Genomic DNA, 16,123 nt, shown 5'->3' on the forward strand with positions numbered 1-16,123 from the left:
GATCCCGAATACAGGCGGCCGAAATGAGCTTTCTCTGCAGGGCGGCTGGGCGCACCCTTAGAGATAGGGTGAGGAGCTCGGTCACCCGGGAGGAGCTCAGAGTAGAACTGCTGCTCCTCCACATTGAGAGGAGCCAGCTGAGGTGCCTCGGGCATCTGTTTTGGATGACTCCTGGGTGCCTTCCTAGGGAGGTGTTCCGGGCATGTCCCACCGGGAGGAGGCGCCGGGGAAGAACCAGGACACGCTGGAGGGACTATGTCTCTCGGCTGGCCTGGGAACGCCTTGGCATTCCCCCGGAGGAGCTGGAGGAAATGTCTGGAGAGAGGGAAGTCTGGGCATCTTTGCTTAGACTGCTGCCCCCGCGACCCAGTCCCGGATAAGCAGAGGAAAATGGATGGATGGATGGAATACGATTCTTCCAAAAATATGCAGGTGCAAGAGTCACTGGTTATATCAGTCAGCGAGGTAACAAAGGTAAATTCACTGTTGTCCATTTGCACTTGTGCTTTCAACAAATTACTATGTTCCTTTACCTGTGAATGTGGCTTGACTTCCAGATTTATCACCAGCTATTTAGTAAGTAGTCATTTAATAATCACGGTTGTACAATTACCAGCCATTTTAATCAACACCAAAATGTGACTCTGCAAACTCATGGTCCTACCACACATGAGTTTTTATTTAATTTGTCTGATTAAACCTGTGTGCTCAGGGCGCTGGTGGCCGGTTTGTAGTGACTGTGTGTCAGGAACATCATTTGTAGAAAGGTGGAGTGTATGCTTCAATGGAAGTGGGCCAGATACAGCTCTTACTTAAGAAAAAAAAATACAAAAGCAATGGTATCAAACTACTTGAAGTAAAAGTAAAAGTATTCACTATGCAGAGTGTCACATTTTTGTGGATGGATAGATGGATATATAGATAGATAACATAAGTTCGGTATTAAAATAGAAGTTTGGTATTAAAATATCCTACGTTACCATAAAGAGGATTAAATGGCTTCCCAGTGATCTTATATGACAGGTGGCATAAAGTCAGTAAACACATCAGATACACCGAATGACAGAATGAGAGCAGGGGGTTATAATGTGATAATGAGACATGCTGATGTGAGTCATACTGTTGGTGAGGATGATGTGCATCTCAGTAGACAGGAGTGAACAAAAACATTAAACCTGAGCTGGACACAGGGAGCACTGAGGTCAGAATATGTTTCAAATTGTGATGTCTTAAAATGTCTGTGGTTGTTCCCATTGAGCTTTGGCAACACAAGAAACCACAGAGAGGAAGATCTCTGACAGCTGTACTGTAGCTCAATCTGCTCTGTGCAGTGATGGATGACATGTGGTTGAACATCACTGGAGGGCAGTGGCACTGATAGCAGGAGGTTTACACTGAATGATGTGAACAAGAGAGGGGCTGTGTGGGAGAGACATGATGGGTGAGAGATGTTGGAGGTGGAGACGGAGAGAAAGAGATCGGAGGCACTGAAGGGAAACTATTTGCTGTAATTACACCTGTGTATCCTTTTAAAGGAGTGTATAGCTGCGAGCTTCATTCAATGACATACAATGACACATTCAGAGGCAGGGACGCACTGTAATTTCACAGTGATCGTGTAAATCAAGATTCCTTTGCCTCTTTTCTCCTTTAATAAACAGACTCCTGCTCCAATCCAATTTGCACACAAATGAAATCATTAAAACATGCTTCCCTTGAGACGTTTACCCTCGAGTTAGTAACTTATCTCTAAAAAACACAAGCCTCGAACCCTGATGGAATTAGCCTTCTTTGTGTTTTGTGTGTGTGTGTGATGAATTTATGGTCTATGTGTCTGGGTGTGTATATAGGGGGAACTGAAAAGGTTATAGGGGGAAATGTGTGTACCTGTGTGTATGTGCAGAAAACGTGCACAAAAGTATCACCGTACACACAGGTATGCAATGCTGTGTAGGTGAGTCAATTAGGGAACAAAAGAGAGGAGAGCACAAATGACAAGGGGAGAAAGAGTTAAAGAGAGACTCAGGAAATAAAGAAAGCTCCAGTTATGCTGCTCTCCTTTGGTTTCCCTTCACTGACCTCCCTCAGCTCAGCTCCCACACCGCTGGAATGCACAGCTTACAACAATGTGTGTGTGGCTGCGTGGGTGTGTCCTATATGATTATAAAGAGGCTCTTCTGTTCAGTTCCAGCGTTAGAATAAACTAAGTAGACTTACTTAAGTAAATGTACTTAGTGCACTTCTGAGGCACTTTTACTTTACTTGAGTATTGTTGTATGCCACTACATTTACCTCTACTTCATTTTTTGACTGTGTTTTTTTGTTATATGCCTGACATAAGGTCTGTGGTTAATACAAGGCCTGTACATTTTCGTGTTTTGTTCTATAAAATTAAATATGTAAGTAAACACCCCACTTGTGTTTTTAATGCTTTTACTTGTCTTAAAAAAGGTGGTTGCTAACAAGAGGCTAAATGAGAGTTTAGAAACTGTCTGGGGTATCGTATTTGAGCTTCAAAAATCATGAAAGTTGTGTTTTCTTGTGAAGATTATTTTGCTGAACAAAACGTGTACGTGTCATAAACTATTGTTTGTCACATTTTCCACAATAATCCAAAAACTTATGGAAAAATCCCTTTGGCTTTTTATCAAGGGAACCAGGCTATGCTAAGTTCCAAGGTTGGCCTACAAAAAAACATCATCCCTATGGCACTTTGTATAGTTAGGTTACTTTCAGGTACAGGATTTTACATAAAAATTGACATTTTACTGTTGCCATGCTGTCTTATCACCCTCATGTCTGTATGTTAAAAATGAAACTATAGCCAGCAGCCAGTTAGCTTAGCAGAGCACTGGAGTTAGGGGGGAAACCGATAGCCTGACTGTCCAACGGTAATAAAATCAGGATACTAGCACCTTTGATAATGCATATTATTTAATTAGGAAATCAAAGTGAACAACACAATCAATGTGAAAACAACATTTATGTTCCCTCCACTCACTACACTAACTGTTAAAATAAAATGTCTTAAATGAGACTAAGCTAACTGTACTATTGCACTGAGGCTTCACAGTTGATAAAAATTTTGTGTAGTTGTTACATTTCAGATGTTTATGAGTCGGTAGCATCGACTGTATAAAATACAGATGACATGGCAGCTCCCAGAAGTGAAACAACAGCCACGTGATCGCCCCCTGATGGGGCCAGTACAGGTGGTTATGAGCCAAAATAAAAACTCAAAGTGCAAACTAAATACATTTTTCCCAGAGGTCACTTATGTGGTTTTTGGTAGATGTTATCATGCTGTGTGTATAAATGGTCATTTTTTGTTAAGTTTGCTTTTAATAAGTTAGTAGATGATATATAAAGAGGTGTATTTCCACTGATTTGACAGCTTTGATTGGTGATCCAATGCTGTCACTCCACTCCTCATCATTACGATGCAACCTTTCTTTGTAAAACAGTTAGATGGCAGCCACTGTAATCATTATATTTTGGCTTAATGTTTGCATTTTTCTACCTCATTAATGATATCTTATGACCTTTTGAAGGGGGCCTGACCCTCAGGTTGAGAATCATGCACTGGAAACTACCAATCTGGATGTAAACTACCAATCTGGATGTAAACTAGTTAAAACTAGCTCCACCTGAAGTAACTACAAAAGCAAAATGTTCCTTACAGATAACGACATATATGCATTAATGTCATTCACATGACCCATTTCCTTGACAACAAGTGTTTTTACTGTTAATATGTTTTGTTTGTTTGTTTTTTATACATTTTGCTGATAATATTTTTTTTAAACAGGATTTTGAATGGAGAACTTTTACTTGCTAAGCAGCGTTTTTTTGCACAGTATACTGGTAAGAATGTGACTCCTTATTGCAGCACTGCTCACTTTGACTCAGTTCTTTTCAGCTTTTCTACTCGTCATGGTATAATGGCAGTCCAACAGAAACATCAGAATTTATTTGCATGATGACTGCACTTTGCATGTTGTTGTTGAAGGCCTTACATGAACGCATCCCTAGATAGCTTAACCAAAAAAAAAAAAAAAAGAAGATGTTCTCATTTGTTCCTTCTGGTGTCGAGCCAATATTTGGTTTAGGTTTAGGGATATCTGCTTCTGCTACGCGTGTGCTGCTAAATCAGTACAACTGAAGAACTCAGCAACAAGTCTTTTCAGAAACAATGCCATGATTATTCTGGGTCATTCTGCATAATAAGCACTTTTAGTTTAAATTCTGGACACTTTGACATTTCTTCTGAGTTACTGCTTCGTAAAGGTTTTCATGCAGTGCTTTTAATCATAACAGAGTATATTTGCATGTTGGTATTAGTGAGTATCTGAGTAGTATATTCTCCTAAATCTGTCTAGAGCTGGAATCAAACGATACACAGTGCAGTGATGCTGTGTCTTAATCAATACAGCAGCCTTTAAATATCAAAATACACATTAATATGTAGCACGCACATCATGATTTTAATAATAATCTCAATATTTGGTCTCATACTCCTCTATGCTTATGATGGCAAAGATGAGGCCATAATGAGTTTATCTGCTGACTCTATTTCTCCTCTTCATGCTCTGAATGTGCTGCATGAATTAGCAATTATGATAATACAAATATGTAAGACTGATATCTACATACAAGGGGCAAGACAAGCAAATCAAAGTAGCTGTGTGCTAAAAAGTCAACGTACACACACACACATTTGTGACACCACTCTTTGCTGAATGACAGTCTTTACCTGGAACAGCTGGCTATGGCCTCTGGCGCTGAACCTGACCATGAATGAGTTTTAACACTTTACTTGAAAGCAATAAACTGAGGGGACTCCATTTGCTTGATGTTAACAGTATTTCTGTAGCAACTGTCAAAATGAAAAGATGTTTTTTTTTGTGCAAATGTATTAAAAATCAAAATTTGAGGGTTATTGAGTGTAGACTGATTTTATTCATTTAAAACTAAATCTACATCACAATGAAGTGTGCCAAATGTGAAGGAGTGTGAATACTTCCTGAGGAACCCTGTTCACAGGAATAAGCTCTGTCCCTGCACTGTCACCACAGGGTCATTAGTTTCGCACTGTGTACTCTCCAACTTGCCTTCTCTGCACTTTATCATTTATCCTCATTTGTTCCCAACAGATTCAACTGAGTCAAACTCTCTCGCAGCAGCTCGCTCTGTTTACCAAACAGATTCAACTGTGAAACCACCAACTGAGACAGGGCTTAAAGAAATCACCTCACAGCTACAAAGTCTTTAAACACTTTGTGTCTCTGCAGAGGCACCACAGCTAAAACCTCCCAGATCACTGGGTGTCTATCATTCTGGTGCTGGGGTCAAAATTAAGTCTGTTCAAAAAAACATCTCTCAGCACCTCCAAAGTAAAATTGTAATTATTAGTTGATCAACAGAAATAACACAGGAGCCACATAGTTAAAACTAGGATGCATGGCAATGTGTGGTCAGTGCTTTAACCGGAGCAATCACAACACAGACTTGCAGCAGCCTAACAGGGATAAAAAACCTCCAAGCAGTGTTGATAACATTAAACACAAAACAAACACGACACAAGTAATTACAATTATGCTCACATTCATAAGCACAAACGCACACACACATTTCCCTGAAGAGATTAGTGGGAGAAAGAAAGACTGAACCAGTGAGGGAGGGCAGGGGACAGAAAGAGCTCACCTTTCCTCATTATGACTACCCTCACCTATTCATCCCGCTCACCTGGGTTAGGGGATCACTCTCCCTCCTCTCCCACCTTCTCTAGCCCACCACCATTCACCTCCCAGAGATGGCCAGATAAAGCGAGTCTTTCAGCTGAAAACGCACTGACGCTGCCACTGTGTGTCCCAGCCCCCCCCTCCCCTCCCCTCCAACAGCCCGGCCCGCCCAGAGGCCCAGCCCTGAAACTCATCCAAGCAGACGGAAAACTTTCTCACACTCACACCTGCCAATCACACACAGCTACAGTGTACAGGAGCAGACAAAGAAAAGAAAACACTAGGCACAAGGAAAGTGTGACAAACACATGCAGTACGTATACAACAAACACACACAGGAGCAAAAAGTACACAGATAAGAGAAGCTAATTGGCTCTGGGCCAAAGAGTCTCACAGGTAAATGGGCTGATGCTAATCGCTAAGCGGAAACCTAAGCCAACTCTGTGTTACATTCTTGACAGTGCTCAGTGGCGATGCGTTAGGAGTCACAGACGGATTACTGAATGGGTCCCTTTGGGCCCCTGAACCAAGGCTTTTGTATGAAGTGACTGTTAATATTTCTTGTTAGGAAGTCAGTCAAACAAAGAGATGCAAAATGAGTATAAAATAAGTACAAAGCCACACAAAAGGCCCACAATGTCAAAATGAGTGACGATGCAAAATGTCTACAAAGACATGCAAAACACTCCCACAGACAAAAAAAAGAGTAAACATAGCCACAAAACATCCAAAAAGAGACACAAGGCAACTAAGAAAAGATGCAAAACTTCTAAAAGGAGATGCAAAACAACCACAAAGCGATGCAAAATATCTAATAAAGAGAGAGAGAAGCAAGACAAGTTAAACTAGACACAAAAAGAGGTGTTAAGAGACTTAAAACAACCAAAAGAAAAGATGCAAAACAACTAAAAGAGACATAAACAAAAATGACGGGTTTAAGGTTGGAGCAAATGTTGGTTATGGTTAGGATAAGTCTCCTGGAAATGGATGTAAGTTTATGTACAAACCCTGTAAGTGACAACCACAAGCATGTGTGTGTGTGAATCTGAAGCTTCACCTGGGTCTTGTGCAATATTGCAAAAATCATTACAACACACTATGATTATGAATTAGAATCACAGGGCCTTTTGTTGCCAGTTCTGTAATGCTTTCATTATGAAAGACAAGTCAACCATGTCGGGGGCGATCAAAGGCAGAAAAAAAAAAAGAACAAGAGGGCAGAAGGATTTCTTCCACTGGAGGAGAAAATCTGAGGAACAAATCCCTACAAAAACTGTGGCTCAGTGTTTCATGTACTTGCCAAGTCATTTTGAAGGGATTCCCTTCAGTTCTAGTCTGATTGATAAACAAGCATTAACTGCTGAAATGAAGAAACCAGGAAAGATGGGTGGTGGGATGGACTGATGGCTCTTTAACAACAGGGTGACTGGAGGAGTAAAGAGCTGTGCCAAATGACAGGATTTGTGTCACTCACTTCTATTAAAGCTTCCTGTTCCTGTAAGGTTCTCAGGGCACAAAGCAAACAAACTACATGACGTGAACAAGACTATAAACTGTTATCAGCCTGAAACCTTCTTTACTCTACTTTCTTTATCCTTGTAAGTATTTATTAGTTGTTTGTGTTATTAAATGTCAGAAGGTGATGTCTTCAAATTATGTGTTCAGAAGTCCAAAAACTGAAAGAGGTTCAATTTAGTTTGAAAGAAGTGATCAAATTTATCTATTAGAATGTTACATTTTGATAGATGAATTTGATTTGAAATAGATTCAATGACTCATCATTTCAGCTCTAACTAATGTGTGATATATGCAACAATGTGCACAGGTGGTTTTGTTTGGTGAAGAGGCCTTTACAGTTGAAAACCTCCATCTCTGCTTACTAAGGTTTGTGTGGTTTTATTTTTTTAGCTTCGTCCTGCATCACTGTAATAAAATAAGCAGAAGAGAAACCGCTGGAGGAGGAAAGAGAAAGGCAGACGGAATAATCGATTTCTGTTTCTTGGCCACACATGCATACTGTTGTGTTGTGGAAGATTCATTGGTCTGCTCGATAGTGAGGGCACAAGACGGAGTAGCCGGCAGTGTGATGCTTGATTGTACAATATCAGCTGCTCAATATGCCCACGAGAAAGCAACAGAAACAAATTAATAAAAGAACAAAGCTTAGGATAGATGAAGAAATGGAGGGAGGACGAGAAGAAAAGCACGCAAAGGAAGGAAAAGACTGAGGAGATCACAGTGTAATGCAATATAAATCGACAGCAAACTACAAATGAGATTCTTGGTAAGTATGATGGAATTTATTTTAATATTGTGAATCCATGAAAACGTTTAGCTGAGGTGGTACGGCAAGCAGATCTTGGCACGTTATTCAGCAGGCCTGCCTTAGACCAGTGCTTCTCGGCCTTTAGCACTTGTCTTAAAATGAAAAAGTCTACTTGTGTAGCCTGTTTTGGCATGAGTAATGATCCCAGTGTGGACACGACCAAAGAGTAAATTATTTTTCTGACACAGCTTAATGTGAAGTGTGTTTAGACACGTGATGGTGTGAAGCGTGCCACTGTGCTAGCACTTACACTCATTAGCCAGAACAAAGCCAGCAAGCCTTCAGTTATAAACAGTAATAAATCATTAATAAAGCATAACTGGTTTCTCAATTTGCAATAATCAGTAAAACTTAGTCGACGCCTATCATTAATAAATGACTCTCTGAGTCTGTAGTTAAAGATGTTAGTAAACCGTTTTTAAATGGATTTTAGTCCAGATGTCCTGGAACCATTTTCTAGAAGGTAGGAGGTTAAACAGTCCACTGGTGGGGGTCGTTTTCAGTTTTGTCACTTAACAAGGGGATTGTCTTTTCCATAATCACATACTATTAAATAGAAAAAAAGATGTTCTGGTTATTGTAAATTATTTTTCATGTCATCCCGCTCTCCATTACAGGCAGAAAAGGAAATAAAACATCTGAACTCTGTGTGTCATTGTTATTCTGCTCTAGCCTCAGTTTGAGTATATGGTTGTACTTGAAGCTTAGCCTGTTGCCTTGGAAACCATACTGATAACACTGCCCCTGTACTTACTGGCCAGGCGTATATGAAGGGAATGACAATGTGTCCATTAGTCCCATCCTCTCCTCGTTCTAATCCTCCATTGTGTCCTCGGTGGCGGAGCAACTGGGAGTTTCCACCCAGGATCCCTGTGCTGCCCGACCCAAAGGTGCAGGCTCCAGTCGGGACAACCCGGGCCTGGTACTCCTTGAGGCAGGCTTGGAAGAAAGTGTCACATTGGTCCCTGGAGGAGCAGCGCTGACCCCCACTCGCCTGGAGGTCACAGCAGTGTCCTGTCTGCAGGAGTCCATGTGGGTTCTGGAAGTGACGGATCTGAAGTTCAAACATTCCCACTGCATGCACTGCCTGAGTCCAGAGAGAGAAGTGGGAAAGGCGGAGAGGAGAGAGTCGCATTAGCATAATATCTGCTAACAAGCAGGCACAGTGCACAAGCAATTACAGCAAACAAGTCCTCAGAAATCAACAGATGAATTACATTTAAAGGTAACTTCAGGCTGTGTGAAAATTCAGGGCGCCACACACATTGGACACTTTAAAGAACAGGCATTGAGACCTGTGCACTGCAAAAATGGCTGCCTCAGTGGCGGAGGAAGCAAAGGTTGTGACTGTTTCAGAGTTAGGTCAGGTGGTAAGGGTAGTAAGCTTTTATCTGCGTTAAAATGAAGAGGTGTTTAAATTATCATCCACTACAGTTGCACGTACCCCTTTAGATTAGAAAATGAACCACAGTGCTTTTCAGAAACACATTCAGAATGTACTACAGTTGCACGTATCCCTGTAGATTAGAAAATGAACCATAGTGCTTTTCAGAAACACATTCAGAATGGAGAATGCAGGACATACAGTCTGCACGCTTCTAGTGCAGACAGTCTGGAAGGTCTCAGATGTCGAGCCGCATGCACACGTCCACACAGGGGACTAAACTGATACTTGTGAGCTTGGACAGATGACAAAACTCTACCTCACAGTGATCCCACAGAGACTATTGTGGCCATGCAGAAGTCATGGAACCCATGAGCCCTCTGTAAAACCACAGTTAGCAGGTTTTTTAAATGTACAGATTAACCACTTGAGATGCAATGTGTTAATTACTGAGCTTGCCAGGACAGCTGTTTTCAGTCTTTATGTCAAATCAAGCTACCAGCTTCATATTTAACATACAGACATGAGAGAGGCATCACTCTTCTCATCTGACACTCCACAAGAAAGCTAATATACATATTTTCTAAAATGTCAAAGTCTTGGAGGCTAATATTTAAACCACATATCAAGATCAGATTTTTCTTTCCATGTCTCCCTCACTTGTTGTTAACAGTAAAAATAATGACCGCTCATTACGATATAATTTAACCATGATGTGTTTTATCTGATCTTTTTTGTTATCATCTTGAAAAAATCTTTCATGAAAACTCAAATATTAAGACAAGCAAGAAGAGAAAAAGTTTGATGGACAGTGAATCTCCTTCAACCACAAGGAAACTAAACCCCCGTTTTGAGCCCAAACCTTTACGCTATGGTTTGGCAACATTTGTGCATAATCTGCTTTTAACAACAAACGGCTGCTTTAAAAGAAAAAAGGTCAGAAAAGTTCTTAGGGACAGGTGCATGGGACCTTTAAATGGAGAAAAGAACCAGAAATCTCTCACACCGTCAGTCACTCAGGCTCAATTTAAACATCCCCTGTAGCTCTGGCAGGTAGGTATCTGATGAAAACAGATCAAATAAACACCAGTGTGTGTGTTCTTAAAGTGTTAGAGAAGAAACTTTAAGAGTGGACCATCATTATTTCCTGTACTTTGTTGTTTTGCTACTTCTAGGAATCTGCAGCACTCATCTCTTCTGTGTCATCTGTTTATCGGTGTGTCATAAAATAACAGCGGTCAGGCCGCAGGCAGAAGGGAAAGACAGAACTCTGCCAAAATGTAACGTTTCCATACAAATCGTGGACAGATAACTAATGATCTCTCTCAGCTTCCAGCCCTCCGCCTCATCTGCCCTTGTTTTCCTTTCTTTCTTAAACACCACTCCCTTCTTATTTCGCTCTTCCCAGGGGACAGCGACACTGGGAACCCACACTTTCTCCTCCTCCTCCATTCTTCCTCTATCTGGGAACAAGCTGTAACGCTCCTGTCATTTCTCTTTCTGCGGCCATCAGCTTTTTTCAGCATTGTTGCCGTTCTCCTTTTCATCTGCCTCCCTTCCTTTCCTCTTTGTTCCCTCCCTGTGTAGAGATGGGTGGAGGGGACACACACACACACACACACAGTCACTTCCACACACACTCTAGATTTAACAAGCCCCCATGAGAGTCTCAGAGCGCCGGGGTCAGGTATGTGTGTGTGTGTGTGTGTGTGTGCACATGTGTGTCTGTGTCAATGTGTCAGTGAATGAAAACAATGGTTGTTGGCTTCTTCCAACAACTGCTAACACAAAAAAATGAAGCCTCTGTTATCTGAGTTCACCATGACACCTCTGCTGATGAATATACTGGAATAACTCAAAGCCTTGATTGCACTAATGATAAACTAATGATAGCTCATTACGTGCAAGAATCAGAATCACGTATCCCCTGTGGTGTTGTGCTCTCAATCACATTCAGAAATTACCAAGACCTATAAGATCTCATGAGTTCACTAGAGCCACTCTGTTTGGCTGCAACTCTCTCCCCAGAGCAGAGAGGGGGGGTGTATGTGTGTGTGTGTGTGCGTGTGTGTGTGTGGGGGGGGTTCATCTACATCAAAAGCTTTGTGGAGATACAGTGACACTCATCACTCTACATCCTCCTTTCTTCCTCTCCTCCTCTCACTGCCCAAGCCATTCTCTGCATACCAGCATTTCGATACTTCAGCCAGACCAGAGAGAGAGCGAGCGAGCGAGAGATGCCCGTCTCCGCATGGGACACATTGACATTAATGGGTGAGCCCCTGATCTCTGGCGAGGAAAGTGAGACTAGTTGAGTTTGCACAGGCGGACAGGATTAAAGGGAAAGTTCAAAACCAAAAAAAAACCCCAACAATAAAGATCACTCACTCGGTATCTGTTGACGTCACCAACACACTGTCAATAGTCTAAAGCAAACACGTAGAATAATAACATGAGGTGAATTAAAATAGTCTTTGGTGCCAACTTTCTAAAAAAAAGTTTTTCTATGTGGTAATTAATGTCTATATAACTGGTAAACATACAATTTACTAATACTTTAGAGAACAGTCATAAGCCATTAATTAAAAGGACAGACTCCCTTTCTGTACAATTTACTAATACTTTAAAGAACAGTCATAAGACATTAATTAAAAGGACAGACTCCCTTTCATTGTTTTGTGAGCACTTTAATTTATTAGTATGACAATGTTCGACTAGTCACCTTCTGGAAAAGGGCTGCAGGACATCTGGGCCAAAACCGATTTATAAGCTGCTTATTAACATTTATGCTGTAATTTCAAAGTTGAATGATTATTGGTAAATTTACTTCTAATTTGTTTATTTCAGAAACCGTATGTTCTTCAGTCTACAAATGAAACTTGTTCGCTCTGAATGGGATGCTGCTCTGAACAAGACTATGACAAAGAATGTGAAACTATTTGTGCAAGACAAGCTTCAGACACATCTGACACTGAAACAGTGTGTGCTGCACTGCAGTGTAAGCTTTGGGAACAAGAACCCTAAAGAAGTGCAGTGATTGTGTAGTGACTGTAGTGACTGCAGTGACATGCAGCAACTGCTGGGCTGTGACGGAGCTTAGGAATCGCTCTGTTCTAAGCATCTCCTGATGAGGACGTTCTCCTGTCTTCTGCACAGCAGCACAGTATGTTTCACACTGCAGTGCAGTCAGAGAATGGAGGGAGTGGAGAGTGTTGTTCCTCAGCTGTGAAGGCTGTGAGAGCTGTGAAGGGCTATTCACACGCCCTGGAGTTTGTGTGCAGAAAAAACATGCACATAGTATCGCATGTGTTCACATGCACTCTTTAGAGCACCTCTGGGCCTGTTCTGGCTACTGCTGAGTGCTCTCTCACATCACAGGCATCCTGATCAATGCACCAGCTGCCTGACAGGGCAAAAAGGAACATATTTTGTGATTTTTCCACCTTCATGTCTACATTTGAAGTCTGTGACATACTGCCCATAATGCTATCAGCGGCTTGTCAGAATGATTTAGGCCTATAAAACCTATTGCAGTAACTTTTGGACTCTACTGTTATCTATAAAGCACTGCAACACAAAAAACAAAGTCTGACTGTAACCATGAGATGTAACTACACTGGGGATAAGAAATAGTAAGAACCTGGCAAAGAGTTTGTGTTTGGAAAATTAGACATTGAGCTGGCAGGTAGACATGCTTAAGATGGAGATGCAACAGTTCTTTTATTAACAAGGGAATAAGCAGGTGAGTAAGCGAGATGTTGTTTATCCTCCATTATTTCAGTGAGGAGCATCCACCTAATTGGACTCTTTGTTGGGCACACAGACTTTCTCATAACACTATCAGATAAATGATATATATGTTATTATATTTCCATTCCGACTCATATTTAGCTCTGATGCTTGCATCCCATGCTTCTAAAGTTCGATTACTGTAGTTCTCTGTTGTGTGGTATCACAGAGAGCAGCGGGCTGAAACAACAGGTGGGCACAGCGCCATATGGGAGCAAAATGAGGGCAGCACAAAAGGGAAATTGACTATGTGTGTGTGGACTCCATTATTCGCAGTTTTCACACAGCTATGATAAGAAATATAAGTTCAACCAGAGCTTAAAACATCAGCTACAGGGGTTTAAGAGCATGTCGCCGGAAATAGCACTTAATCGGTGGCTTACCTGTGGCTGTACCGTAAGCGCGATGAGAACAATCACAGTCCGAGGCAGGTGGAGCTGTCCCCGCTGTCGCCCAGCCTTCATGTCTGGCTTAACGATGATCTTTCTCCCGTTTCTGTGAACGAGCCGAGTTATCCTGTGCGCTCTTGAGCTCTCCATCCCTGCGTCAGGGGACTGGAAGCCGTGTTGTGCGCTTTGCCGGTGGTGTTGCTGTCTCCCTCCTCCTCCTCCTCCTCCTCCTCCTCCGTGTGTGTACGTCCGTGTGCCCAGCTTTCCTTCTCTTCGGTCTTAAACCCTGGAACTCCCGCAGAGGCACTTCATCGCGTTCACTTCAGAGAAACTACCTCCGCTTGGACTGATCCCCCACCTGCCATATACACTTGATAACCGTCTTGCTGCTGTGTCCAGGGTGGATTTCCTCTGGGGATGACACATGCACACAGACACAGAACATAAACACGCTCCCCTTGTACTGTATTCTTCCCTCCACCTGCGTTAAGAGGCTTTAAATGTCCAGTCTGCCGGTTCACTTGACTCGATCTCTCATCCCAATTAGCTGACACACTTTCTCTTCTTCTTCTTCTCTCTTTGAGCCGGGTCCATGCACAGCAAATTAAAAAACCCAAATAACATCTATAATCATCCTATTATGAGAGTGTGGAGGTGGCGATCAAAGTTGTGCCTCTCTGGCGCAATGATTTCACAAACAGCCGGCTGGTCATTTGTCAACCCGATACGAAGCCCGGCGGCGACAGAGTCAGTGTGGGAAACAAGGGAGAGGGAGAGAGCATGTGAGGGTGTGTCCTGAGGCAGGGAATATCCGTCCTTCAGCTGCTGTCCGGATGGTTCCCAGAGTACACTTATACTCTCATCCCTTTCTCTCGCTCACCCTTTGAGCAAGCGGCAGACCAAGATGAACTTTTTTCTATGTAATCCGCATTTACGCATGGGTTTTTCCTCAATGGGCTTCGTTTCTCACTTGTCCTTTCCGGGTTTCGTGTTTCCTCTCTACCTTTTATTACACCTGACTAGTTACTCTCCTCTAGTTTCAAGCTTCTGCCTTCTCCAGCTCACTTCAAAGCTCGGCCAATTAATTGTTGCAGCTTTGCGCGGGCTCGAGTGGCCTTTGAATGGGAATGTTTCTATAGGCTTTGACGATAAAGGTTAACATAGCCCCTCCGCTGTGAATGATGCAATGAAGTTGTTCACATAAAACCCAAGACACAAACACACGATTGCCTGCAGCAGGTTTATGAGGTGTTTTCTCCTAAAGTTGACCGGTTGTGCCGCGCACGGCCAGGACGCACAGCACAGGTGGCCCTTTGCCTGTGGGCGATTAAATTAAGTTGTTCACATCAAACTTGAAGACTAATTTGCCGTGACCACCACACGCACATTTATGATTAGGCTGCTTGATTCTACAGCTGTCGGCCTGTAGCCCAATGCCTACTGTGCGCACATGTCGCTGCCGGCTGCAGATACTAACTGGGCGAGAGCATAAATAATAATAATAATTTTAAAAAAGAGTATTGTAGGTTTTTTTTAATATTGGCACCAGTCAGATGGCATATTTTCCACATCTGACATCCATTGCTCGTCTTGTTAGACCCAAGATCTCACCACAATGTACAGTAACTAACAGTACCTTCTTTATTAGAGAAGAACTAATGAGATTCGGTCTCCCTCCCTCCTCCTCCTCCTCCTCCATCTTAAGGTCTATCCCGGGTTTGTTGCTCAAGAGCCTTCCTGACAACCACTGACGTGCGGCCTGGTGCTCTGCAGTGACCCCGGACCTCAACAGAGAGCTCTTGAGGGGTAGAGGGCTGATTTGCATAGAGGACCAATGACCTCCAAACACGAGCTGAATTCTAAGCAACCATTCGGAAACGCAGAGATATTAACGAGATATCAGGGGGTCTGCCCAAAAGGCTGATGTGTGTGCTTCACCAGAGGAAGAGTCACCATTAAATGTGTAGCTACAGAAGTGAAAGGCTTGCACACCGTGGATTTGGCACCATCTAATGGTCCCACATGTCCTCTAATGGTCCCAAAATACAGGACTTCCATCCATCATCTATATCGCTTAGTCCTGACTGGAGTCATGGGGGGGCCTAGAGCCTATCCCAGCTGACAGTGGGTGAGAGGCCACACATTTAGATGATTTAGTTTTTGAGATGATTTTTGATCTCACCCTGAAGCAACACTGACAACATCCATGTAGAACTCACCAGTCAAGTTGCCCTGCAACTGAAAGATCATTGTCTTCTTGAACAGAAAGGCACCAGGCATGAGGCCAAGAGCACGGAACACTAACACGCATTCGTTCACTCACACAGGGCGCCTTGGTCGCCAAGGTCAGCACTTTCTCAAGGCAAAATAAGGGAGTGTGGAAAGGCTTGGGAATCTGCAGAGGAATGTGCATTTCTGTGTACACTGTGAGCTGAAGACAACGACTCAGCGCACAGTTTAAGTCCACAACAGGGAGATCCTGTGCGCGCTGGGT

At 42.6% G+C, this 16,123-nt stretch overlaps 1 protein-coding gene across 1 annotated transcript in view; it reads right to left on the reverse strand.

Moving 5' to 3' along the window:
- The window catches only part of LOC109974353 (protein jagged-2-like), a 35,046-nt gene extending 20,583 nt beyond the window's left edge, over window positions 1–14,463 (reverse strand). Inside the window, exons 1-2 of the mRNA XM_020624521.1 lie at window positions 13,624–14,463; window positions 8,822–9,154 (exon numbers count right to left, since the gene is read on the reverse strand). Coding sequence (XP_020480177.1) covers window positions 8,822–9,154; window positions 13,624–13,779 — 489 coding nt within the window. The 5' untranslated portion in view covers window positions 13,780–14,463. The remainder of the gene's footprint in view (window positions 1–8,821; window positions 9,155–13,623) is intronic.
- Window positions 14,464–16,123: the final 1,660 nt, after the last annotated feature.

The sequence above is a fragment of the Monopterus albus genome, unplaced genomic scaffold (genome assembly GCF_001952655.1).
Source record: "Monopterus albus unplaced genomic scaffold, M_albus_1.0 scaffold328.1, whole genome shotgun sequence".
Classification (NCBI taxonomy): Eukaryota; Metazoa; Chordata; class Actinopteri; order Synbranchiformes; family Synbranchidae; genus Monopterus; species Monopterus albus.